The sequence below is a fragment of the Pan paniscus genome, chromosome 21, assembly GCF_029289425.2.
Source record: "Pan paniscus chromosome 21, NHGRI_mPanPan1-v2.0_pri, whole genome shotgun sequence".
NCBI classification, from domain to species: Eukaryota; Metazoa; Chordata; class Mammalia; order Primates; family Hominidae; genus Pan; species Pan paniscus.
In genome coordinates, this window is record NC_073270.2 from 25,814,213 (window position 1) to 25,839,768 (window position 25,556).

At 51.3% G+C, this 25,556-nt stretch overlaps 2 protein-coding genes across 3 annotated transcripts in view; one reads left to right on the top strand and one right to left on the bottom strand.

The window, feature by feature from the left end:
- The first annotated feature begins 6,345 nt into the window (after nt 1–6,345).
- Nucleotides 6,346–17,368, top strand: CST7 (cystatin F). Its single transcript, XM_003829359.5, has 4 exons — nt 6,346–6,719; nt 14,618–14,790; nt 16,276–16,392; nt 16,986–17,368. Exons 1-4 carry the CDS (start codon nt 6,584–6,586, stop codon nt 17,061–17,063), a joined length of 504 nt encoding a protein of 167 aa, XP_003829407.1. The 5' UTR covers nt 6,346–6,583; the 3' UTR covers nt 17,064–17,368.
- Nucleotides 17,369–20,236: 2,868 nt separating this feature from the next.
- Nucleotides 20,237–25,556, bottom strand: part of APMAP (adipocyte plasma membrane associated protein) — a 29,485-nt gene continuing 24,165 nt past the window's right edge. For both annotated transcript variants that reach the window (XM_008954725.4, XM_008954726.6), the window contains exon 9: nt 20,237–21,323. In XM_008954725.4, coding sequence (XP_008952973.2) covers nt 21,114–21,323 — 210 coding nt within the window. In that variant the 3' untranslated portion in view covers nt 20,237–21,113. The remainder of the gene's footprint in view (nt 21,324–25,556) is intronic.

The following is a 25,556-nucleotide window of genomic DNA, read 5'->3' on the forward strand; positions in this document are numbered from 1 at the left end:
ACAATCTGCCCTCCCGGCTCCCTGGAGGGTAAAATCTGTTTCCCTACCTGTGTTTGGTCATGGGCAAAGTCACCAATGCTGAGGCCCCTGAGGTCTTGCCTCTCCCTCTGCAGGAGTGAATCCCAGATGGGACACATGAAATCAGGGCACAGAGGCCTGAAGAAGAGTCATCGCCCACAGCCCTGGTGCACAGTGGCCAAAAGCCAGAGGATTTGAGTTTCAGGACCAGCAGAGCAGGACAGGCAGAGCAATGGGGGACAGTCGCAGCAGCTGCTTTTTCCTGAATGCCACCTTCTACCATGTGCTAAATTCCTTTTCCTGGTAACAGTCCTCACAACAAATCTCCAAGTAGGCAAAGACCTGAGAGGCCCTGAGAGATTATGTGGCTTGTTCAGTCCTGCAAACCCAGATCTCCCTGCCTGAAATCTGGTATGACCCAGCAGGACCCACCCGGGGCACAGCTTCCCCGGGACGGTGTTAAAATGAAGGTTCTGACTCTGATGGCCGGTCACGCATCTCCTCCCACCATGACCTTCAAGGCCCAAGTGTCTCCCTCTCCTTCCCACTGCCTACACCGCCCAGTTCAGAAGAGGGTACAGGAACTCGCCTGAGGCTGAAGCCATAACTGCTGGCTCTATTCCAAGCCCTGAGCATTTACACTGAGGAAGTCTGCAAATCCTCACCACAGCTTCTAGGGGGAAACTGAGGTTGCGAGAGACTCTTCCTCGGCTAAGGTCACCGAGTTGTTGGGAGGCAGAACAAGGGTTTTGATGCAGGCCACCTGGCTCCAGGGCCCCACCCCAACCGTGGGCTGAGCATGGAAATGAATGCTCAGGCCAGGAAACCAGAACCTCTGGGTTCTTTCCTCCTGGGCTGCATACTGTTCTTTCCCTTCTTTTATAGAATTTGAGCCAAAGATGGAAAGTGATCAATTGCTTCATCAGCAAACCCTGCTCATCTGTTTTCCAGGTGCAGAAATCACCAAAGGCAGGGGGAGGACAGTGCTGAGATGTTCATCCTCGGAAGCTGCAGTCAGGACCTACCTTCCCATGGAGTTGCCACAGCCAGATGCCCACTCACCCCATAGGGACAGAGAGCCTCCTGCCTGGGGCCACTTGGAACACCAGAAGTTTGGGCAGGAGGGGTGTATAGTTTGGAGAAGAAAATCAAGTGATTTCTCGAAACTGGTTACTCTAGTTAGCAATTTGTCTAACTTTTTTTTTTTTGACCTGATGTTGTTGAAAAACACAGCATGAGAACTTTGTGAAGCATAGACAAGTATCAATAGCCAAATCAATCAAGTGGAAGAAAGGATATCAGAAATTGAGGATCAACTTAATGAAATAAAGCGAGAAGACAAGATGAGAGCAAAAGGAATGAAAAGGAATAAACAAAGCCTCCAAGAAATATGGGACTATGTGAAAAGACCAAATCTACATTTGATTGGTGTACCTGAAAGTGACGGGGAGAATGGAACCAAGCTGGAAAACACTCTTCAGGATATTATCCAGGATAACTGCCTCAACCTAGCAAGACAGGCCAACATTCAAATTCAGGAAATACAGACAACACCACAAAGATACTCCTTGAGAACAGCAGCCCCAAGACACATAATCATCAGATTCACCAAGCTTGAAATGAAGGAAAAATGTTAAGGGCAGCCAGAGAGAAAGGTCGGGTTACCCACAAAGGAAAACCCATCAGACTAACAGTAGATCTCTCTGCAGAAACCCTACAAGCCAGAAGAGAGTGGGGGCCAATATTCAACATTCTTAAAGAAAAGAATTTTCAACCCAGAATTGCATATCCAGCCAAACTAAGCTTCATAATTGAAGGAGAAATAAAATCCTTTACAGACAAGCAAATGCTGGGAGATTTTGTCACCACCAGGCCTGCCTTACAAGAGCTCCTGAAGAAAGCACTAAACATGGAAAGGAACAACTGGTACCAGCCACTGCAAAAACATACCAAATTGTAAAGACCATTGACACGATGAAGAAACTGCATCAACTCATGGGCAAAATAACCAGCTAGCGTCATAATGACAGGATCAAAATCATAATAACAATATTAACCATAAATGTAAATGGGCTAAATGCCCCTATTAAAAGACACAGACTGGCAAATTGAATAAAAAGTCAAGACTCATTGGTGTGCTGTGTTCAGGAGACCCATCTCACATGCGAAGACACAAATAGGCTCAAAATAAATACATGGAGGAATATTTACCAAGCAAATGGAAACCAAAAACAAAGCAAGGGTTGCAATCCTAGTCTCTGATAAAACAGACTTTAAACCAACAAAGATCAAAAACGACAAAGAAGGGTATTACATAATGGTAAAGGTATTAATTCAACAAGAAGAGCTAACTATCCTAAATATACATGCACCCAATACAGAAGCACCTACATTCATAAAGCAAGTTCTTAGAGACCTACAAAGAGACCTACACTCCCACACAATAATAATGGGAGATTTTAACACTCTGTCAATATTAGAACAATGAGACAGAAAATTAACAAGGATATTCAGGACTTGAACTAAGCTCTGGACCATGCGGACCTAATAGACATCTACAGAACTCTCCACCCCAAATCAACAGAATACACATTCTTCTCAGCACCTCATTGCACTTATTCTAAAATTGACCACATAATTGGAAGTAAAACACTCCTCAGCAAATACTAAAGAATGGAAATCATAACAAACAGTCTCTCAGACCACAGTGCAATCAAATTAGAACTCAGGATTAAGAAACTCACTCAAACCTGAACAACTACATGGAAACTGAACAACCTGCTCCTGAATGACTACTGGGTACATAATGAAATTAAGGCAGAAATAAAGATGTTCTCTGAAACCAATCAGAACAAAGACACAATGTACCAGAATCTCTGGGACACATTTAAAGCAGCATGTAGAGGGAAATTTATAGCACTAAATGCCCACAAGAGAAAGCAGGAAAGATCTAAAATTGACACCCTAACATCACAAGTAAAAGAACTAGAGAAGCATGAGCAAACAAATTCAAAAGCTAGCAGAAGTCAAGAAATAACTAAGATCAGAGCAGAACTGAAAGTGATAGAGACATGAAAAACCCTTCAAAAAATCAATGAATCCAGGAGCTGGTTTTTTGAAGAGATCAACAAAATAGATAGACCACTAGCAAGACTAATAAAGAAGAAAAGAGAGAAGAATCAAATAGATGCAATAAAAAATGATAAAGGGGATATCACCACTGATCCCACAGAAATACAAACTACCATCAGAGAATACTGTAAATGCCTCTACACAAATAAACTAGAAAATCTAGAAGAAATGGATAAATTCCTGGACACACACACCCTCCCAAGTCTAAACCAGGAAGAGGTCAAATCCCTGAATCGATCAATAACAAGTTCTGAAATTGAGGCAGTAATTAATAGCCTACCAACCAAAAAAAGTCCAGGACCAGATGGATTCACAGCCAAATTCTACCAGAGGTACAAAGAAGCGCTGGTACCATTCCTTCTGAAACTAATCCAAACAAGAGAAAAAGAGGGAATCCTCCCTAACTCATTTTATGAGGCCAGCATCATCCTAATACCAAAACCTGGCAGAAACACAACAAAAAGAAAATTTTAGGCCAATATCCCTGATGTCCCATCAATGTGAAAATCCTCAATAAAATATGGCAAACTGAATCCAGCAGCACATCAAAAAGCTTATCCACCATGATCAAGTCGGCTTCATACCTGGAATGCAAGGCTGGTTCAACATATGCAAATCAATAAATGTAATCCAGCATATAAACAGAACCAATGAGAAAAACCACATGATTATCTTAATAGATGCAGAAAAGGCATTCAACAAAATTCAACAGCCCTTCATGCTAAAAACTCTGAATAAAGTAGGTTTTGATGGACTGTATCTTAAAATAATAAGAGCTATTTATGACAAACCCACAGCCAATATCATACTGAATGGGCAAAAACTTGAAGCATTCCCTTTGAAAACTGGCACAAGACTAGGATGCCCTCTCTCACCACTCCTATTCAACATAGTGTTGGAAGTTCTGGCCAGGGCAATTAGGCAGGAGAAGGAAATAAAGGGTATTCAAATAGGAAAAGAGGGAGTCAAATTGTCTCTGTTTGCAGATGACATGATTGTATATTTAGAAAATCCCATCATCTCAGCCCAAAATCTCCATAAGCTGATAAGCAACTTCAGCAAAGTCTCAGGATACAAAATCAATGTGCAAAAATCACAAACATTCCTATACACCAATAATAGACAAACAGAGAGTGAAATTATGAGTGAACTCCCATTCACAATTGCTACAAAGAGAATAAAATATCTAGGAATACAACTTACAAGGGATGTTAAGGACCTCTTCAAGGAGAACTACAAACCACTGTTAAAGGAAATAAGAGAGGATACAAATAAATGGAAAAACATTCCATGCTCACGGATAGGAAGAATCAATGTTGTGAAAATGGCCATACTGCCCAAAGTAATTTATAGATTCAGTGCTATCCCCCATCAAGCTATCATTGACTTTCTTCACAGAATTGGAAAAAACTACTTTAAAGTTCACAGGGAACCAAAAAAGAGCCTGCATAGCCAAGACAATCCTAAGCAAAAAGAACAAAGCTGGAGGCATCATGCTATCTGACTTCAAACTATACTGCAAGCCTACAGTAACCAAAATAGCATGGTACTGGTACCAAAACAGATATATAGACCAATGGAACAGAACAGAAGCCCAGAAATAACACCACACAACAACAACCACCTGATCTTTGACAAACCTGACTAAAACAACCAATGGGGAAAGGATTCCCCATTTAATAAATGGTGTTGGGAAAACTGGCTAGCCATTTGCAGAAAACTGAAACTGGACCCCTTCCTTACACCTTATACAAAAATTAACTCAACATGGATTAAGGACTTAAGACCTAAAACCATAAAAACCCTAGAAGAAAACCTAGGCAGTACCATTCAGGACATAGGCATGGGCAGACTTCATGACTAAAACACCAAAAGGAATAGCAACAAAAGCCAAAATTGATAAATGGGACCTAATTAAACTAATGAACTTCCACACAGCAAAAGAAACTGTCATCAGAGTGAACAGGCAACCTACAGATTGGGAGAAAATTTTTGCAATATATCCATTTGACAAAGAGCTAATGTCGAGAATCCACAAGAAACTTAAACAATTGACAAGAAAAAAACAACTCCATCAAAAATTGGGTGAAGGATATGAACAGACACTAAAAAGAAGACATTTATGCAGCCAAGAAACATATGAAAAAATGCTCATCATCACTGGTCATTAGAGAAATGCAAATCAAAACCACAATGAGGTACCATCTCATGCCAGTTAGAATGGTGATCGTTAAAAAGTCAGGAAGCAACAGATGCTGGAGAGGATGTGGAGAAATAGGAACGCTTTTACACTGTTGGTGGGAGTGTAAATTAGTTCAACCATTGTGGAAGACAGTGTGGTGATTCCTCAAGGATCTAGAACCAGAAATACCATTTGACCCAGCAATTTCATTACTGGGTATATAGTCAAAAGATTATAAATCATTCTACTATAAAGACACATGCACACGTATGTTTACTGCAGCACTAGTCACAATAGCAGACTTGGAACCAACCCAAATGCCCATCAACGGTAGACTGGATAAAGAAAATGTGGCACATACACACCATGGAATACTATGCAGCCATAAAAAAGATGTGTTCATGTCCTTTGCAGGTACATGGATGAAGCTGGAAACCATCATTCTCAGCAAACTAACACAAGAACAGAAAACGAAACACCGCATGTTCTCATTCATAGGTGGGAGTTGAACAATGAGAACACGTGGACACAGGGAGGGGAACATCACACACCAAGGACTATCTGGGGATCTGGGGCCAGGGGAGGGATAGCATTTGGAGAAATACCTAATGTAGATGATGGGTTGATGGGTGCAGCAAACCACCATGGCACGTGTATACCTATGTAACAAACCTGCATGTTCTGCACATGTACCCCAGAACTTAAGTAATTAAAAGAAAAAAGAAAATCAAGTGATTTTGCTTTTGAAAATTCCTGCTAATGTTTTTCATGCAACATCTCTTTCGTGTGTGGCTCAGGGGTAGAACATTGCATCAGGATTTGCTCATGGGTCTCATGTCTCTTCCTCCTCCCCCAGCAAATGACAGCTGCTCGGAAACTTATAAAGGAAGCGGTTGCTTTGTGGCTGATAGATCTGAAGGTGAAGAGCTTCTGGCCAAAATGATTCAGCAGCAAAACACTCCCCTCCCCAGCATCACGCAGGCAGCCCTCTAGCCCCGCCCCTGCCCCTGTCCCACAGTGGTTTGCCGGGTGGGGTTCCATGCTGTGGCCCCGGCACCTGCCCCTGGGCTGGGACAGCCCACTGTTCTGTGCTGCCCGAGAAGGCTCAGTACAGGCACAAACCACTGCCCGGCACTGCCCCGTGCTGCCTGAGAAGGATTGGCACGAGCACAGACCACTGCCCCCACCTGCCCTGCGCCATCTACCCAAGAAGGCTCGGCACGGGCACCAACCACTGCCTCCAACTGCCCCATGCTGCCTGAGAAGGCACTGCACGGCCACCCCCAACTGCCCCGCACTGTCCCCACCCGGGCAGCCATGCGAGCGGCTGGAACTCTGCTGGCCTTCTGCTGCCTGGTCTTGAGCACCACTGGGGGCCCTTCCCCAGGTAAGTGGCGTTCTCCCCTGGCCGCTCCCCGGGGGTCTCTCCCTGAGATTGGCCACTTGTGCCTTGGGTCTTCCCCAGGGCACTTTCCTGGCTTGGAGCCCCCACAGGACCATGCAGTGGTGAGAGGTGCTGGGAGTGATGAGAGGGGCAAGGGGCTCCATCCGGCTGCAGCTACCTTTGGGGGTAGCAGCCTACAGGGATGAAGGGTTTGGGGGCTGCCCCAGAAGGCTAGGGGCAAGGGAAGCATCTTCTATTCTCTGGCTCTTCACAGAGGTCTGAGAAAGGTCTAAGCAAGGCAGGTCTCCCGCAGCCCCTCTGCGGGACGGAGGTGACAGGGCAGCCACATGCCTGTGGTTAGCCGCTTCTATCTGATGGCTTGTCATTCCTTCCTGCTGGCTGTTGTCCTGTGACTTGGCTCCAGGGACCCTAACGATCAGACTCTTTCACCCTTCCTGAAATCCACTCCCTGAGGGTCAGCACTCAGGGGGAGCGGGGAGAGGGAGGAAAGAGCCACTGCCTGTGTACTGGGAAACTGAGGCACAGCCAGGCTAGGTGATTTGCCCAAGTCACGCAGCCAGGGACAACCTGCCCTCCCCCAAAGGGAACTGGGCCATGCCCTCCCTGGCACAGGAATCAGACCAGGATACTGACGGGGACTTGGGAGGCCCCCACCTCATTTAACCAACCAGGAAGCTGGCACCAGAGGGCTGAGGTGACCTGCTCAAGTCATATGACCCCCACCCAGCAGACAGGGACAGAAGAGGGCAGGAGCCTGGCCAAAGGGGCCCAGGTGGGGGCTGTGCAGCAGGACCACTGACAAGAGGATGGCTCCAGAGCACCCAAGGGGTTCTTGGAGGGTTCTCATCTCCTCCTGGTGAGTCAGGATACTGAGGACTCAGTGATGCTGGGGGACACTGTGTCGAGCTCCCAGGCCTGGCCTAGGGCGGATGCTGCGACTGAGCGGCCAAGGGGACAGGGCAGGCTGGAGGAGGGGCCGGGGGCAGCTTCTGCTCTCACTGATGGGAACATGCCACCACCACCAGCTCTGGGTAGCGCTCAGCGAACATGGAGCTGACCCATGGCCGGCAGAAGGCTGGGAACAGCATACCCGGCCCTGCCTCCCAGCTTGGGAGCCTTCTTCTTAGCTCACGTGAGGAGCCCTCCACCTGCTTCCCAGCCTCACAGGGGCCTCTCCTCCTGGCCCTGTCCTGATGCAGCGCCGCCTGCCTGCTGCCATCCTGTGCCCTGCCCCTTCGTGTCTCCAAGGTCCAAGGGGGAAGCAGGGAAGAGAGGCAAGTTCACCCCAGAGAAGTGGCTCATTCTCACACCTCAGAAAAGGCTCTCCTGGAGGAGACATGGAGCCGGCTGTCCTAGCGTGTCCTGGGATCTAATTAAACCTACTGACTGCTGAGGGGTTTCAGAGCTCTGCTCATCTCACGGAGCAGGCTAGGGACTATAACAGGGTGGCGTGGGAGCCGATGTGCTGGGCAGCTGGCAACGTCATTTTCCTGGGCGGTGTTCCCGGCCCCTCACTGGTATGTAATGCTGCACCAAGCCTTTCCCTCCATTCTCAGCAGACCTGCTGTCAGCCACCAAGCCCCAGAGAGAAGCTTCAGAGCCCACGTTCACACACACAGAGCGGGCCCTCAGCCTCCGTCCTACCATCCATGAAATGGGAAGATAACTGCACCCCGTCTCCGGCCCTGGGGAGGCTGAACAGAGGTGGCTCGGGGAAGGCACAGGCATGGAGGCACACGGGGCATGGGATGCTCTCCACCAGCCTCAGCCCCCTGCTCTGTCTAGTGCAGGCCCTTCTGCCGCTGTGCTGGTGACAGCCCCCAGCACCCTGCCCAGGCGCTGTGATCATTTCTGGTGCTTCCAGCAAGGGCCTTCAGTCTTCGGCTATACAGGGAGGGTGCTGGGAGGCCCCCAGTCTAGCAGCAAAAAAGAGATGGGAACCTGGGCCCCAGACACAAGCATGCGTCCTGCCCCCACCCCACAACTCCTACAGCCCCTCCACTGCCTCCTCTGAGAATAAATTACAGAGACTTCCTCATGACTGAGGGGGGTAGGGGGCGGGGAAGCAACAGGGACCCCAAGGGTGGTGCCGTCTGAGCATCTGGCCTCTCTCCACACCCACGCACTGAACTGCACAGACCATAGCGCTGAGCCCCTCAGGGCACCTCTCCTCCCTGAGGCTTTCAGAACCTAGGAAATTGCCACACTGGCTTCCGCCACCCTTTTGAAAAGGGCTGTTTCTTTCTCAATCTGATGGGCATCTCTTCTGGGAAGCTCTGCCAGGTGCCATGTCATCCTCTGCCCCCTCCACTCTAGCTGCAACAGCCCATCTGCCTGGACAGGGGCCCTGGGGTCAGGGAGCCATTTCAGCTTCCCTCTGCAAGGTGATGTCAGTCCTTACTTCCCAGTAGCAGAAAGACCCCTTGCAGCCCGGGGACCTCCTGCCTCCTGGGGAGCACTGGGAGCTGCCGCAGGCTGAGCCACCCTCTACGTGGCAAGATTTGTTTTTCCCAATGGGGGCATTCATTTGCCCTGAGACCCCTGCTGTGGCCATGTGCATTTTGATATATTGATAATGATTACAGTATTGCACATCATTTATTGACAAGTGCTTCGTGTATGTTGCCTCATATATTCTCACTGTCGTCAGCATCCTCATTTTACAGGTGAGGACATGGAGGCTCAGAGAGGTTAGGCAGCTTGCCTGAGATCATACAGCCAGTGAGAAGCAGAGCTGGAATTCAAACTTCGGGTGTGTCCCAGTGGGTTAAGGTCGGGACTGATCTGGTAGAGCTCAGTGTCCTGTCTGTGCCAGGGGCATGAGTGTGCCCTCAAAAGATAGGCTCCGCCATTAGCCATCAGGCAGAGACCCAAGAGCACAGCGGGCGGGTGTGGCCCCAAGGACCCAGGCTCTCTGAATTTTGATGGTGTCACATGAGAGGGCTTGGGGTGAAGCGTCTCCAGGTGGGTGGAGTGAACACCAGCACCTCTAAGCTGGACTTGCACCCCCCCAACACCCCAGTGCTCAGGCACAGCCATGCAGACCTTATGCTCTGGGTGATGGGGGCCGATGGGGCCCCTCTCAAAGGGTCTTCCCACCCAGCTCAGTACTGGCCCATGGAAAGGGCACCCCCTCAGGTGACACAGGGAGGGACACCATCAGGGACCATCGGCGTCCAGCTCTCGGCACCCAGGTCCCCATCTCAGGGATGGTTTCACAAGCAGGGGCTTCCCAACCTCCCAGCCACACCTAGAACACTCCTGAAAGAGGGAGGCGGTGGGCAATGCCAGCCCCCGCTGTGCCCACCCATTTTCCTACTAAAGGCAGGTGGGAAGGGTCGGACTGGTGCCACCACAGCGATCCCTGCCCGTGTTTTCTCTCTTCTCAGATTGGCTTAGTGCCAGCTCTGCCACTAGGCCAATGCTCTGAGGACAGGAACGTACCCTGCCCAGGGCATGCCCAGCAGCTGTCAGAAGCTGCAGCTCCCTGCTGCCTTGGGCAGAAGCCCTGGCAACTCCCCTGGCCCGGCAGCTTCACATCTGCACCCCATTGCACACTGGTCCTCGGGCACCCAGATAGGTCTTTGCCCCATGCACACAGCCAGTCGATGCTCAGAAACACGGGGCTGCAGCAGAAAAGCAGGGTGATCGCAGGGTCACCAGACAAGGAGATGGAGGAAACTCAAATCCATCTCCCCGAGGAGGCTGGGGCCCGGGTTTTTACGGGTTCTGGAAGGGGCAGCGTGATGTCACAGCACAGGGAGAGGAAGAAGCTGTTATTTTCGTGATGATCCTGTTCCTCCGTGGGGGGTTTCCAAACTGGTTGCTGGAATTGGGATCTGAAAAGCATCTTGGGCCAGGCAGCAGCCTGATTCAAGCTTAATTATGAGTATCTTTCTGTCCAGAACCTGGCATGCAATTCTTGTCAACCTGCGGGGACAGTTTCATTTGCCTTCCTGTGACCATGTGTCCTGGGGCCTGCTCAGCACCTGGTATCATCAGGCCCTGACTGCCCCTGCCCCACCTCCAGCTTCTACGTCTGGAAGCTCCCTACCTGTCTCAGGCATGGCCCACCTCCCCTCCCACCCCGCATTAGAAGCAGTGGTGGGCTGGGGTCAGGCTGCCCCGGCAGGCTCCTGGTGCGAGCCTCGCACATGGCAGGTCCCCCATTCCCCTCGAGCAGGCCTGGCCTGCCCCAGGCATTGTTTCTATACAGACGGATTTTATGTGCCTTTTGTTTCTTCTCACAAGCCTGATGGCCCGTGGGTTCTTTCCGTTGACGTCACCGCGGCCATCACCACCATCACCCTCTGCACCCAGCAGCAGCCTCCAGCGGGGCCTCCCCACCTCTTCCCAGCACGTAGCTCCTTCCTCCCCTCGGCCAGTTCAGCCACCTTTCAGCTGCTCCCCCATCCCCTGCCCCTCTGCTCACCCATTTTACCCTCAGGTTGGTGTCCTCTCCTGTGCCCCAGGCCTGCTCTGCCTCCCCACCACTGTGGGCAGGGCCTGTCTCAGAGTCCACCCTGCATCTCCCCTAGCACCTGCCAAACAGTCCTTCTTGAATGAGGAAAAAGTGAGAGTGGTGTTTCGAATTAGTCACACCTGGGTTTAGCCCCCCACCCTGCACTCCAAGCTCTTGGTCTCCTCGCCTGCAGAATGGGCATGCATGAGAAGAAACAGCATCGCGGGGCCCTCCAGACAGAGCAGGTAGAGGAGGAGAGCACCCATTCTCCCACTCCCCGCCTTCAGCTGCACGGAGCAAACCCAGAGCCCCCTCCCTGGGGGGTCCTCTTCACAGTTCCTTGACTCCAGCAGAGGCTCTCAAAGAGCTGCATTCGCTCACCACCTGCTGGACCGCTTGTTTTCTTTCCTGAAGATGAGTGGCCTCTTTGGGGTGTTAATTCTTAATGATCAACATTTCCTTGTTAATTTCTCTAAACAAATCATCCTAAAAATAGGTTTGACTTTTAAACATTTTTAAATTAAAAATTGAGCTTTTAATATCTGTTTAGACAACTGTAAGACAGTGAAAGGTTTATTGACTTGAAGCCTACATTTTAAGAAACATGTAGTTAAATAAAAATATACCAATTTCAGTATTTTTCATAACCTTTTTGTAACCTTTTTGTAACTTTACCACAATCTTTTAGGAACTAACGTCATGAGCTTGGAAGGGAAATTTATTTGAAGTTCAGCATAAACTGAGTTTCACTTCATTTTTAAAATTCTGTTAATCTCAAGCAAAACTAAATAATTTTATTTTTTTAAAAAGTTAATACTGGTTAGCTTTAAGATATTAAAAATAATTATTTTTTGTTATGCTCCTCTGTATTTTTCAAATTTCTACCAAAAATAGGTAAGTTTATAGTCAGAAAAAGCCATAAAATGTAGTTTTTACAAAGAAAACAATGGACAGCCATATTAATGTAATGTGAGGAAAGAAAGCAAAAAAAAACAAACAAACAAACAAAAACCCGCTAATCTGACAGCAAAAATACACTGAACACATGCTACCTGTTCCACACACGTGTCTCTTTCTCTGCTGTTCAGATGACAGTGATGAGCTGAAACCAAGCTGGTTTCCAGAACAGTTTTTTGTTGTAACTAAAAGCCACATTCAACTTCCTGTCATCAACAAGCACAAGGACCAGAAGGAGCTGCCTTTGGCACTGGGGCCCCCTCCTTCCTGATGGTAACACTGCAGGTCCCAAGGGACCCCTCACTGCCAACACCAGTGTCAGAGTCACCTGAGAGCCTGGGGAAATGCAGGTTCCAGGACCTCCCCTAGATGGCCAAGCTCAGCCCCTGGTGCTCAGGAACAGAGCGGTTTCTGTTCCATCTTCAGAGGCCTAAAGTCTTCTTTTTTTTTTTTTTTTTGAGACGGAGTCTCGCTCTGTCGCCCAGGCTGGAGAGTGCAGTGGCGCGATCTTGGCTCACTGCAAGCTCCGCCTCCCGGGATTCACGCCATTCTCCTGCCTCAGCCTCCCGAGTAGCTGGGACTACAGGTGCCCGCCACCATGTCCAGCTAATTTTTTGTATTTTTAGTAGAGACCAGGGTTCACCGTGTTTGCCAGGATGGCCTCGATCTCCTGACCTCGTGATCTGCCCGCCTCGGCCTCCCAAAGTGCTGGGATTACAGGCGTGAGCTACCTAAAGTCTTCTTAAGCAAAAGCTGCAGCGGTTTCAGGGGGGATGTGTGTGACACTAATTAGTGTGAAGGACAGTCTCAGAGCATGCCAGCACAGGACACAGCTATCCACCAGCCCACAGGACCAGCATGTGGCCAGCATTCTCTATGGGGTGGGGCACCAGCACTGCGCTGCTTTTTTGGGATGGAAGGCCAGGCTCCCTGGGCTGCTAAAGCACGAGGCAGGCACAGTCATCCAAAGCCCAGCCATGAAGCTCACCTTCTGGCCCGGAACCAACCACGGGACAGCCATTTGCCAGGTGGCCTCTCCCTTCACAATGGAGACTCTTTACCGGGATGGGGCGACAATCCCAAGGCCACAGAACTTCCAGTCCCATGCTTCTCTGCCCACTCCTGGCACTGCACCACCCAGCCTGGGGGTGCCACATGGTGACCAGAAACCTCGTCATCCTGTCTACCCTTGGTGGGGTCTGGTGTGCACCCACAGACATCCAGAACCCAGAAAAGGCCTCTTGCAGACCTCACACAGCAGTGGGAATGGCCTCCTCTGGGGCCCTCGCTCTGAGTTGACACTGACGTCCTGGCAAGGCCTCCCTGCTGTGCCCAGCTATGAAGCCTGTCCCCTCCCGTTCCCCAGTCACCCTGCCCCCAACACCCTGGGGCCCAGCTTTCCATCCAGTCCATAGCAGGCACAAAGACGCACGTCCTGCAGCCTCAGGCACAGATACTAGGGGACATGACTGTGGGGGAGGCCCCCGATGCTGCTTCCCCATCTTTTATCCAAATATAGCCCTCCTTGGTACAGGAAGGGCAGGCCTCCCCGACCCCAACGAAGCTTGGGGACACAGTGCACTGTCACTCATAGGAGTGAAAAGACTGTCCCCGGAAAGTCAGGAGGCAGCGCAGGGATACCACGTGCTGCAGGCTGCCAGTAGGGGTGCCCTCCCGGGGGCTGGGCCTGAGCTTGAGAGCCAGGCGGGCAGAAGGTCTTGAGACGAGGACGGCACCATCTCCTTCCGGTGGGAGGCACTACCTCCATCTACCGCCCAGAGGGCCAGGCTGGGGTTGACTTTCCCTACGTCCTAAGGTTACATCCTGTACTGAGGATCTCACCTGTGGGACATGTTCCGCTTTTAACACCTACGTTGGAAATAACCCTGGGTTCTGAAAGTGGGGGACAGGTTCATTGCATCCCCTGGCACCTGGTCCTCAGCTCTGAAAATGGAGCAATAAATGCACTGCAGGGGTGTCGGGGGGGACAGGTGAGGGGGCAGGTGAGGGGGCAGGTGAGGGGGGCAGGTGAGGGGAGCAGGTGAGAGGAGGCAGGTGAGGGAGAACAGGTGAGGGGGGCAGGTGAGGGGGCAGGTGAGGGGGCAGGTTGGGGGGCAGGTGAGGGAGAACAGGTGGGGGGGCAGGTGAGGGGGCAGGTAAGAGAGAACATGTGAGGGAGGACAGGTGGGTGGACAGGCGAGGGGGGCAGGTGAGGAGGGACAGGTGAAGGGGGAAGGTGACAGGGGGCAGGTGGGGGGACAGGTGAGGGGTGGGTAGGGTGGGGGCAGGTAAGCAGGGACAGGTGACAGGGGTAGGTGAGAGGGGGAGCAGGTGAGGGGTGGGTAGGGCCAGGAGACACATGCCAGCAGAGAACTGAGCATCACGGAGGCATGAGGCGTGACACCTGGACTGAAGGCCCCACTAACATCAGTGTTCTCGTCTGGCTCTTTGTCTCTTTCAGATACTTGTTCCCAGGACCTTAACTCAGGTGTGAAGCCAGGATTTCCTAAAACAATAAAGACCAACGACCCAGGAGTCCTCCAAGCAGCCAGATACAGTGTTGAAAAGTTCAACAACTGCACGAACGACATGTTCTTGTTCAAGGAGTCCCGCATCACAAGGGCCCTAGTTCAGGTAACGGTCTGGGTTCTGGTCACATGTCACGGACACCCCTAGGAAGCCGAGCTGCTACAACGCGACACCTAGGAGAGCAGGGCGGATCTAATGTGAAGTCCCTCCTGAGTGCAGAGCTCTGAGCAGAAAGCAGATGCACACGGGGTGGGAGTGGACAGCAGCAGCTGAGGCCAGCATCCCCCAGGGCCAAGCACAAAGATTACACAAAGCACACGGCTCCCGGGCGGTTACCAGGCCCCTGGCCCAGAGCCTACTAGGCATGGGGTAAGGAGGTGCCAGGGCCCTAATGGGGCTCCTGAGGCAGGCACCAAGGCTGATGGGGGAGAAAGCCGCTGTCCAGAGGAGCTGCCCCTGCTGGGACCAGGGTCCTCACCCAGCCTCACCGCTCACGTGCCCTGCAGCCCAGAGGTGTCCTTGCCACTTTCCCCCTGGAGTGCTCACTCACGTCCCAGAGTCCCAGAGCTCTGCCCAAGCCACTGCCCTTTCCCTGACTCATTCCTACTGCGCCCGCTCAGCACCCTCCCTCCTAGAGGACCCTCGTCTGTGTCCTGAGAACACCCACTCGCTAATGTGGGATGCAGGCTGTGGATGACACCCACCACCGTGTGCTGGTGCCTGTAAGGGACAGAAGCAGCCCTGTCCAAGGCAGTCTTCACAGTGTTCATGGTTATGCTGGGTCACAGGGAGGGGTGATTTTTATAATCTAATTATTTTTGACAATTGCAAACTTGTGAAGCGCAGCATGTTTTCATATGAGAAGTGTGCTACAGAAGGCAATGTGTTGTGTAGCCAGGGTCCTCGCTCCGCAGCCTGGCCTCGGGGACAGGGGATCTTCCCTGGGTGATGCAGGCCCTCCCTCCTTCTCCGGGTAGGCCAGTGGGATGCCCTGGGTCTGAGTCCTCAGGGTTCTCTGGGAAGGGACTTGGAGGTTGTCTCTCTCTAGCTTGGCGATACTGGGGACAACGTAATTCCCCTAAAGCTGAGACTAAAACCTGAGGAATTTTTCTTCAACTCCTCTAAGACCACAAATGAGAATGAACAAGGCGGCTGCCATATCCAAGTGGAGAAGGGCTGTCCAGAAACTCAAAACTACCGACCCCAGGAATGGAGAGGGGAAGCCCGCAGACCCCAGGCCGGACACAGAGGCCACAAGAAAAAGCCATCATGGGGCTGGAGTGAGGGCTGCAGGGCGGGCCCAGCAGGGCATGCAGGAGACCTAGTGTGACGTCCCTCCTGAGTGCAGAGCTCTGGCCAGAAAGGAGACATCTGTCTCAGGAAGGGGCATAAACCCAGCACGGGGCAGGGAGGGGAGTGGGAGGGGTCTGCAGGCTCTGCCGTAAGCCCGAAGCATTGCCCCAAGATGCTGGCCCACTTCCCTTCTCCTCGGTGGGCACCTGCACCACTGTCTTGAGGCCCCGCTTCCTAGTGGAGGAGCCTGCCCTCCCTCCCTTGTGCCCAGTAACTCAGTCCCTTTGCTCCCTCCAGATAGTGAAAGGCCTGAAATATATGCTCGAGGTGGAAATTGGCAGAACTACCTGCAAGAAAAACCAGCACCCGCGTCTGGATGACTGTGACTTCCAAACCAACCACACCTTGAAGCGGGTAAAGCAGCAGGCCCTTCTCTCAGATGTGCCCTCTCTTCCCCAGCCCACTCCCTCCCAGGACTGTGAAAAACACCCTGTCACCACGTCTCTAACGCAGCACCCCAAACCTCACCCCTGAGGAAGCCAGGCCTCCCGGAGTCCCGCACGACCGAGCATCTGGGAGAACAGGAGGTAGAGCCTGTGCCAGGAGCTCCTCAGATGACATCCTCCCGTCCCAGAGGCGGAGACACAGCTCTGGAAGAGCGTCCTGGGGTGCGGGTGGAGAGGGTTAGAGTAAGAAAAGCTTTCAAACAATCCAGAAATTATATATATATATCATATACATACATATGATATATATCATATGTATATCATATATAGCATATCTCTGCAGAGAGAGCAAGAGAACGGGAACACAGCAACATTTAGCAATTACAGAGGTGAAAAGCACATCTTCTTACATCGTTCTTTCAAGTTTCTGTAGGTTTGAAATTTTTCAAAATGAAAAATAGGGGCAGGAGAAGAGCTCCTCCATGAGGACCACCCCTCCACGGGCAGAGGGCTCCCCGCAGGGAAAGTCTAAGCTCTCAGGTGTGCCCTTCTCTGTTTCAGACTCTGAGCTGCTACTCTGAAGTCTGGGTCGTGCCCTGGCTCCAGCACTTCGAGGTGCCTGTTCTCCGTTGTCACTGACCCCCGCCTCTTCAGCAAGACCACAGCCGTGACAAACACCAGGATGCATGCTCCTTGTCCCCTCCCACCCGCCTCATGACCCAGCCTCACAGACCCTCTCAGGCCTCTGACGAGTGAGCAGGTGAAGTGCCACTGGGTCACCACAGGGCAGCTGGAATGGCAGCATGGTAGCGCCTCCTAACAGATTAAATAGATCACATTTGCTTCTAAAATTAACTCCTGTTTCTGAGGCTGCGCACCTAGATTCCGGGTCTGGGTGCAGGGGACTGAGTCAATGGAGGGAGGTGTGAAACTAAGGGATGATCCCCTGTGGCTACAGGCCCCCAGGAGAGCAGGGGTACAGCTCTGGGTCTGAATAATCAGCAGAGATGTGGGTGGGGACACTGTTGGCCACTGGGCGCCTTGGCCGGTTGTGATGAACACAACTGGGAATCAAGATGAACAGCCAGCAGCAGCCATGCCGGCCCTTTTAGGGGAGAGTCGGGAGGTGAGGCAAGCCTTACCAGGGATCCCCCTTACCAAGGGGTCTGACAAGCTGAAGTTACTTCCTCTGGGGGGCTGGCCAGCCTGAGCTGCTAGCTATAACCCCCCGAAGGCCAAAGCCCCAGAACAGGTGAGCTGTCCACACCAGGAGCAGCAGGGCCACAACTGTGCCTCCCTGAGTTTCAGGCCTCCCAGGGACTTGCCCTGCTGCCTGAGTGGGGGCAGAGCAGCAGACTGCTTCCCAGAGCCCTCCAGAGAGGACGCCCCACTGAAGATGACTCTGTTGGGGGTGCACGAGGAGGGAGAGGCCACCGAGGGCTGGAGGGCACCAGGATTGGAAGAAGACTGGAAGAAGTGCCAGACTGGGCTACCTTGAGCCCTGGGCGCCCCAGAGGACTCTGCTGTGCAGCCAAGGTTCGAGTCAGTGCCCTGCCATGATCCACAGGCTGCAGGGGCCACTGCCCAGTCAGGCACTGTCACCCTTGCTCCCAGCTTCACCTGTGCTTTCTCCAGTCACATCCCCGGGAGGCTGGCTCGGCTGTGCCAGCTGTGACTCTGGCAGTCACTAACCTAACCCCTTGGAGCCTCAGTTCCCATTGGTGCAATGAGGCCATGTCTTCTGGAATCATTAAGAGTCAGCGTATGTGAACAACTTTCAGAACTACAGACCACTCTGCAAGTGTAGTAAGCTGATGATAAAAATCTCAAACTGAGATCTCTGTCCTATGAAACGTAATAGCTGAATCTTGATGGAGTTTCTGTAAGGGATAACAGAGGCACACAATGAGTCACCTGATTAAGAGCATGTTAGTAATTCACGTTAGAACGAATCCCTTTTATGTTTACAGCAAAAGCATATCACATATTTAAACCTAATAAGAAGACTCTATTTCACACCTCACCATGTCAAATTACCAGATAAAACACAGGAAATGACACTTGGAGACAGAAAATCAACAGCTAAGTCAACATCAAGACTCCATTGCTGAAAACTGTGAAAACCAGTTTGCCAGCTTCTCTATATTTGTGAAAATTAAGCACTGAAAGCAAAGCTCTCTGTTCTCAATTTAAAAAGGGAAGTCTACCTATAAGCCCAGCACATTTGAATTGTTTGTATGACAGAATGATTAGGTATTATTTTCTTTGTATACTTGACATACAAGGCACATCATTTATTACTAAAAGTATTTCTAATGACCACTAATTTTCTTTCCTATAGAGTCACACAAAAAACTTTGAGTTGTTTATCTGACACAATGTGGGTCACACCAATTAGACAGAAGCCAATCTTTGCCTCTGTCCTACTGGTGCTGCCTCCAGGAGCCAGCCTGGAGAAGCGGGGACACTCCCGACTCTCTACCCCCAACACGGGGCCTGACCAGCCCTGGGGGAATTAACCATCAGACTCCCAACTCTCTTCCCCCAATATGGGGCCTGACCAGCACTGGCGGAATTAACCATCAGACTCCCAACTCTCTTCCCCCAATATGGGGCCTGGCCAGCGCTGGGGGAATTGACCATCAGAATCCCAACTCTCTTCCCACAACACGGGGCCTGACCAGCGCTAGGAGAAATTAACCATCAGACCCCCGACTCTCTTCCCAACACGGGGCTTGGCCAGAGCTGGGGGAATTAACTATTGGACTCCCAACTCTCTTCCCCTAACATGAGGCCTGGCCAGCACTGGGAGAATTAAACATCAGACTCCCGACTCTCTTCCCCTAACATGAGGCCTGGCCAGAGCTGGGGGAATTAACTGTCAGACCCCCGACTCTCTTCTCCCAACACGGGGCCTGACCAGCGCTGGGGGGAATTAACCATCAGACTCCCGACTCTCTTCCCAACATGGGGCTTGGCCAGAGCTGGGGGAATTTACTATCGGACTCCCGACTCTCTTCCCCTAACATGAGGCCTGGCCAGCGCTAGGAGAATTAAACATCAGACTCCCGACTCTCTTCCCCCAACATGGGGCCTGACCAGCACTGGGGGAATTAACCATCAGACTCCCGACTCTCTTCCCCCAACAAGGGGCCTGACCAGAGCTGGGGGAATCAACTACCAGACTTCCGACTCTCTTCCCCCAACATGGGGCCTGACCAGCACTGGGGGAATTAACCATCAGAATCCCAACTCTCTTCCCCCAACAGGGCCTGGCCACCACTCAGGGGAAAGGAGGACACAGGAGTCCAAGGCCAGCCAGTGCACACAGATGGTCCCAATGTTACCACAGCTATCAGTTCTCTGAATTTTTGTATCATTACATATTTATCTGATTTTTTTCTGACTTTGATATCTATTTAAAATACTGTCTGTGAAGTTATTCCAAACATCTTTGGAGACACAATCTCTTGTTACTCTCACAAATACCCAGGAAAGAAAGGAACAGATGTCAGCCCCATTTCGTAGGCTGGAAAACAGGAGGGAAGTGTAATATCAACTTACGCCAGAGGGAGTCGGCATCAAGAGCAGATGGTCTAAGGTCACCTGCTCCCTGCCTGAAGACGGCTGCCTGAGAGAAGTCCCACAGCTTCCCTCCTGAGCTAGTCGGATGGACTGCTTGGCCTTAAAACATCATCCTCACCAAGACAATCCTTACATCGACACCAGATGGAATTAAATTTCAGTACTGTTAATTAAAGTAGAGAAGAAACTCCCAGGCCACACCATCAAAAAAGGTTAATCAGCAGAAGTCGATTTATCATTATTTATTATCAAAATCATGACCAGTGTGTAGACATACTTGTGAAAATATACAGCAACTTGGGGCTTATAACACATGAGCAAAGATGACATTAACACGTGCACTGTTCACATCTTGGGCTTCTAGAGGTCAAGAACAGAGGTCACAGACAAGACGTTAGATGTTACTAAACGGACCCCTGCAGTAGGTCCCGAATTGCAGAATCATCCAATTCCAGCATGGTCAGCACGGAGATATTCACAGAAAGAAACCCAGCAAAGTCCTCTCTGAGCCGCTAGAGTCAACAAGCTTTTCATACACACTATGGAGAGCCCACGCCCCACATAACCCTTGAGAACACAGTTCCATGTCTTGGCTAACACGGCTCTCACCGCTGGCCTCAACACCCCTGGGCCATGCTCCCTCTGCTCTTCCATCCCCACCACAACAAAGAAAGGTATGACCGCACGTTATATATAGTAAAGAAGGACTTTGAGGCCACAGGACAGGGCCACAGCAGCAAGCTCTCTGGGTAGTGCCTTACTGCTCCACCCACCTGAGCCCTGTTCCAAGTGCAAGGAGCTTCCCAAATCCTAGAGAATGACTGTACTTAGAAAGCTTTGTTTTGTTTAAGAGAAAATGGCTTTACATGAATTTATGTTCCTCATGGCAGACATGTTACACTTCCCTCTAAACAGAAAGACAAGCCCAGGTGGGGCCCGGGCATCCTCGAGGGATGAAGCAGCCATTCCCACCACCTCTCAGGGACTGACAGGTGCATGTGGACACTTGAACCACGACTGTGTCCACAGCTCCTCCTGGACCAGGCCTGGTGTCTGAGTGTGAAGACTCCTGGCCTGCGTGGCAGGGGCAGCTATCTGGGAGGGCTAAACAGCCTGGAGGCTGAGTCTGCAGAGGAAGGGGGACCTGAAAGAGCCCAGGTACAGGTGCCCATCGTGTTCGTGCACCTCGCTGATGTAGGTGGCCACCAGCCCATCAGGATCATGCAGGCTTCTCCGGAAGGCACCGCTGTCGCTGAGTTCTAGGACGAGGCTGTACCGCGGCACAAACTTCATCACCGTCTCTTGACTAAAGAGCTAGAGGGAAGCACAGTGCAGGGAAAGTTCACCAGCTGGCCAAGAACACTGTGCGCAGATCAACCGCGCCGCCCCCACCATCCAGGAACGGTCTGACTCCTTCCCATGACAGGGCAGCCCCACAGGGCAGTGCCCCACAGGACAGCTAATCCAGCTCCCACTCCCAGCCCAGGGGCCCCAAAGCAGGCCCCACCCCACCCCTGTCCCTGTGAAGATCAGGCCAAAGAGGCTCCCCAGCATAAGGACAGCAACGCGAGCACATCTCTGGATGGCCCGGCTGAACTGAGAGAGACATATCACATCCGACGTGGTCACAGCACTGCAGCCAAGGCTCAGAATGACCTCCACTCACCAGATCACAACCAGCGCAGCTTCCCTGGAATACACAAGTCTTCTGTTTAGATTTAAAACATTTCAAATAGGCAAGGTGCAAATGATGGAGATTTGAGAGCAGCTCACATTCAAAAAAAGCAAGCAGGTCCACAGACCACACAACATGGCTTCCAAAACAAAAAGCAAAATCCCACTGCTTTCCTCAAAGCGGGGCGTGCAGATCCTGAGGGACGCCTCCAGGGACGGAGGCAAAAGAGCTTAGACCTGGACTCTGTGGTCACACGGGACTGTTGAAGAGTATTAAGCAGAGAACAGATGGCGAGAGGCGTGATTTCTGGCAGAGCAGAAGGACACCTGGTCGGAAATTATGACAAAGCACTCCACTGCCTAAGACCAAGGAATGGAAATTAACAGACAGATTTCTAGCTTTTAATACAAGGGAAAATACCCAAACAAGTGTCCAACGAATAATGTCTCCCAGTCACTGGAAATGTTCAAGCAGACAGACAAGCTGACTAGACTCTAGGTTCAACAGCGATAGATCAACTGCATTACAGCTCAAAAAATTCCCAAGGCTTCCCACTACCTACGAAATGCCACCTCCTGCTGTTCGGCCGTGGATCCTTCCCACTCTCCTCTCTTCTCTCTTCCCCCTAAGAGATCTCATCCTCTCTCACTATTACAACTAGTCACTTTCCCAGAAAGCTCTCAAATCGCCATCTCCAACACCAGTGCTAAGTTTCTCACTGTCTGGGACCCATGTCTGCCTGGCCTTTCTAATAGCACTTCAAATTCAACAGCCTCCCCAGCTCCGGAGACAGGGCCAGGACCCCAGCCTTCCCTTGATCCCAGTCTCTCTGTGCCCTACAAGCCCAGCTGCCAGTCTTGCCATCTGTTGTGTGTGTCCCTGGCCTGGGCCCTGGCCTGCCGCCTCTCCCCAGTCACTGAGACAGCTTCCACACAGGCTCCCACAGCCAGCTGAGCCCTGCTGCAAGCTGTTCTCCTTGCAGTAGCTGCAGTTCTCTTTAAAAACATTCTTTGTACTACATCACTCCCCTCCTAAACAACTCCATCAGGAGCATGGGGCTGAGCAGGGTACATGTGTGCAGGGGATGGCAGACCATGGTGACCCAGACAAGCCCACTCCGCTTGGGTGAGGAGGTGTCCCTGCAGGGGAGTGGCCTGGCATGGGCTGTCAGGGCCCACACGGGGTGAGGAGGTGTCCCCACAGTGAGGCCCAGATCAGGCTGTGAGAGCCCATGCAAGTGAGGAGGTGTACACCCAGGGACAGCCCGGTGCAGGGATCACAGCCCTTGAGGCAAAAGGCAGCCTCCAGCACATGGTCAGGGAGGAAGGGGACAGCCCAGCATGGGGTGCTACAGCCCTGGATGGGGCCATGTGACAGGGCACAGCAACCACAGATTGGTCACATGCACAGAAAATGGTTGAACAGGTAAACCTAGGCAGGACAATGGGATCCAGGTTTCTCACTGTTGGAGAGGTACAAATAGGGGGAAAAATAAGGGGAGAAAACTTGGATCAGTCCTGTGGTGTTGTCATGGTTTTCAATTTACAGATGACAGATGCAGGCATAAGCGTGAGTGGTGTGTGTGTGTGATGTCTACGCATGCAGGTATATGTGAGTATGCATCGTGTGCTCGTACTCCCAGCGTTGTCCCTTAGGGACCTGGGAGCAGCGACACCCAAAGCAGCGAGTACACTCAGCACCCAGATCTCCTCCACAAGGAACCAGGGCTCCTGGGAGAAATGGCCGATTGCAGAGCTGAAGCAGGGACAATACAAGAGGAAACTGGAACGACTTATGTGCTGGAAAGTGAGGAGCTAGCCCAAGACAAGAGGACATGCCCAAAGGCCCAGAAGCCACACTGAAGGGGCTCCTCCTGGCCACAGATGGGTAATTTGAGCATCAAAATCAATGATGACTGTAACATAATCACCATTAAGAACATGGGAAACCATAAGATGGCACTGGTGATTACTTACAAAAACCACCTCTCTGCGAGCAACTCAGTAATTAGACATGAAAGAACCACGTCCAGGTGGAGACACCTGGCATTCCCTGCCTGAATCAGGTGGCCGAAGTTGCCACCACCCCAACAGAGCAAACTCGTATCGCGCCCTCATGACAGCCGCGCCAAGATGAGCACAGCTTCACCGCTGCGCCACTGCTGCCAACGATGCGAGACCAGAATCTAAACATGAAAAACCAACCCTACTGGAGGGACATTCTGGGACACAGCTGACCTGTATGCTTTCAAAGGATCAAGGCCAAAAATTCAAAAAAAGACAGGAGCTGAATATCCCCCAGACTGAAGGAGATTAAACAGCTGACAACTAAACACCACTCCTGATCCTGGGTTGAATCGTTTGTTATAAAGGACAACACCGGGACAACTGGCAAAATCTGAATGGGGCCTGCAGACCGGACAGTCACAGGGGAGCTGTGGGCATCTCCTGGTTTCAATCAGTGGTAATGAAGGAGAATGTGCCAAACACATGCTCAGGCATCGGCAGTGAGTGACAGGGCATTAGGCCAGCCGCTAACTCGGAAACAGTGCTGGGAAAAAAATCCCTTGTACCCTCCCTCTTTCCACAGCTTTGATACTGCCTCGAAATTTAAAAAAAAAAAAAAAAAAATCAGGCCAGGCATGGTGGCTCACCCTTGTAATCCCAGAACTTTGGGAGGCTGAGACGGGTGGATTACTTGAGGTCAGGCATTCGAGACCAGCCTGGCCAACATGGTGAAAACTTGTCTCTATTAAAAATACAAAAAATTAGCCGAGCGTGGTGGTACACACCTGTAGTCCCAGCTAGTCAGGAGGCTGAGGCAGGAGAATCACTTGAGCCCAGGAGGCAGAGGTTGCAGTGAGCCGAGATCACGCCACTGCACTCCAACCTGGGTGACAGGGCGAGGCTCCGTCTCAAAAACAAAAAACAAAAAAATCTTCAATGACTTGGATTACATTTTGAATAAAACTGAACCTTCTTTCCAAGTCCATGGGGCTGTGGTCCTCCCTCTCACCCCTCCTCACCCAGCTGCAGGAAGACTCCATGTTCCCTCATGCTTGCAGCCCCCTCCCTAACTGTGCCCTCAATCAACGGTACGTCCTCGCGCCTACATGTGCCAGGCACTGTTGCAGGTGTGGAGGATGACAAATGAACTATGCATGAACTAAACAGAAAAACACCTGCTCTGATGGTATGCACATTCTATTCAGGGGAAGAGACACAACCACCACTCATACTACCCTGCGCTAAGGGCACTATGTGCAGATTCTCACTAAATGTTCCCAGCACCTGATGAGGCACTATTATTCTTTCCACTTTACAGACAGAGCACCTGAGGCAGCGAGTCCAAGTCCCCGGCCCAGGATCCCACAGCTGGTCTGGCAGCCTCCAAAACCCCTGTGCTAGCCCACCTGCCATTTTGCCTCCCCCTAGGTCCCAGCAGGAACAGATGCTGTCTCTGGAGCCAATAAGGCAAAGAGAAGGACAGATTTCTCAACAGATTAGGACTTCCCACACAGCGACCCACAGAACTCACATCACTGAAGGCCGTGAGCCAGTCTGAGAATGTGCACGCAGCCCCCAGGAGGGGTCCAGACACACAGCCCAGCAGCAGGACTCAGCAACTGCTGCCTGTCAGCCCCAGGACCATAAGCTAGTATTTCCATATCGGTTCAAATATTCAGTATCAATTTAAAATACCTATTCAGCCTGTGACATGGAGCTTGCTGGAAAAGCAGATCTCTGTATTACACAAGTGCCCACATCAGCAAGTGACCCCTCCACAGTGTAAACGTGCTGAGTTATTATGTGGGGTGCTTCATGGAAGCCACTGGGAAAATGGCAAGATTTAAAGGCTGTGTTGAAGGGGCT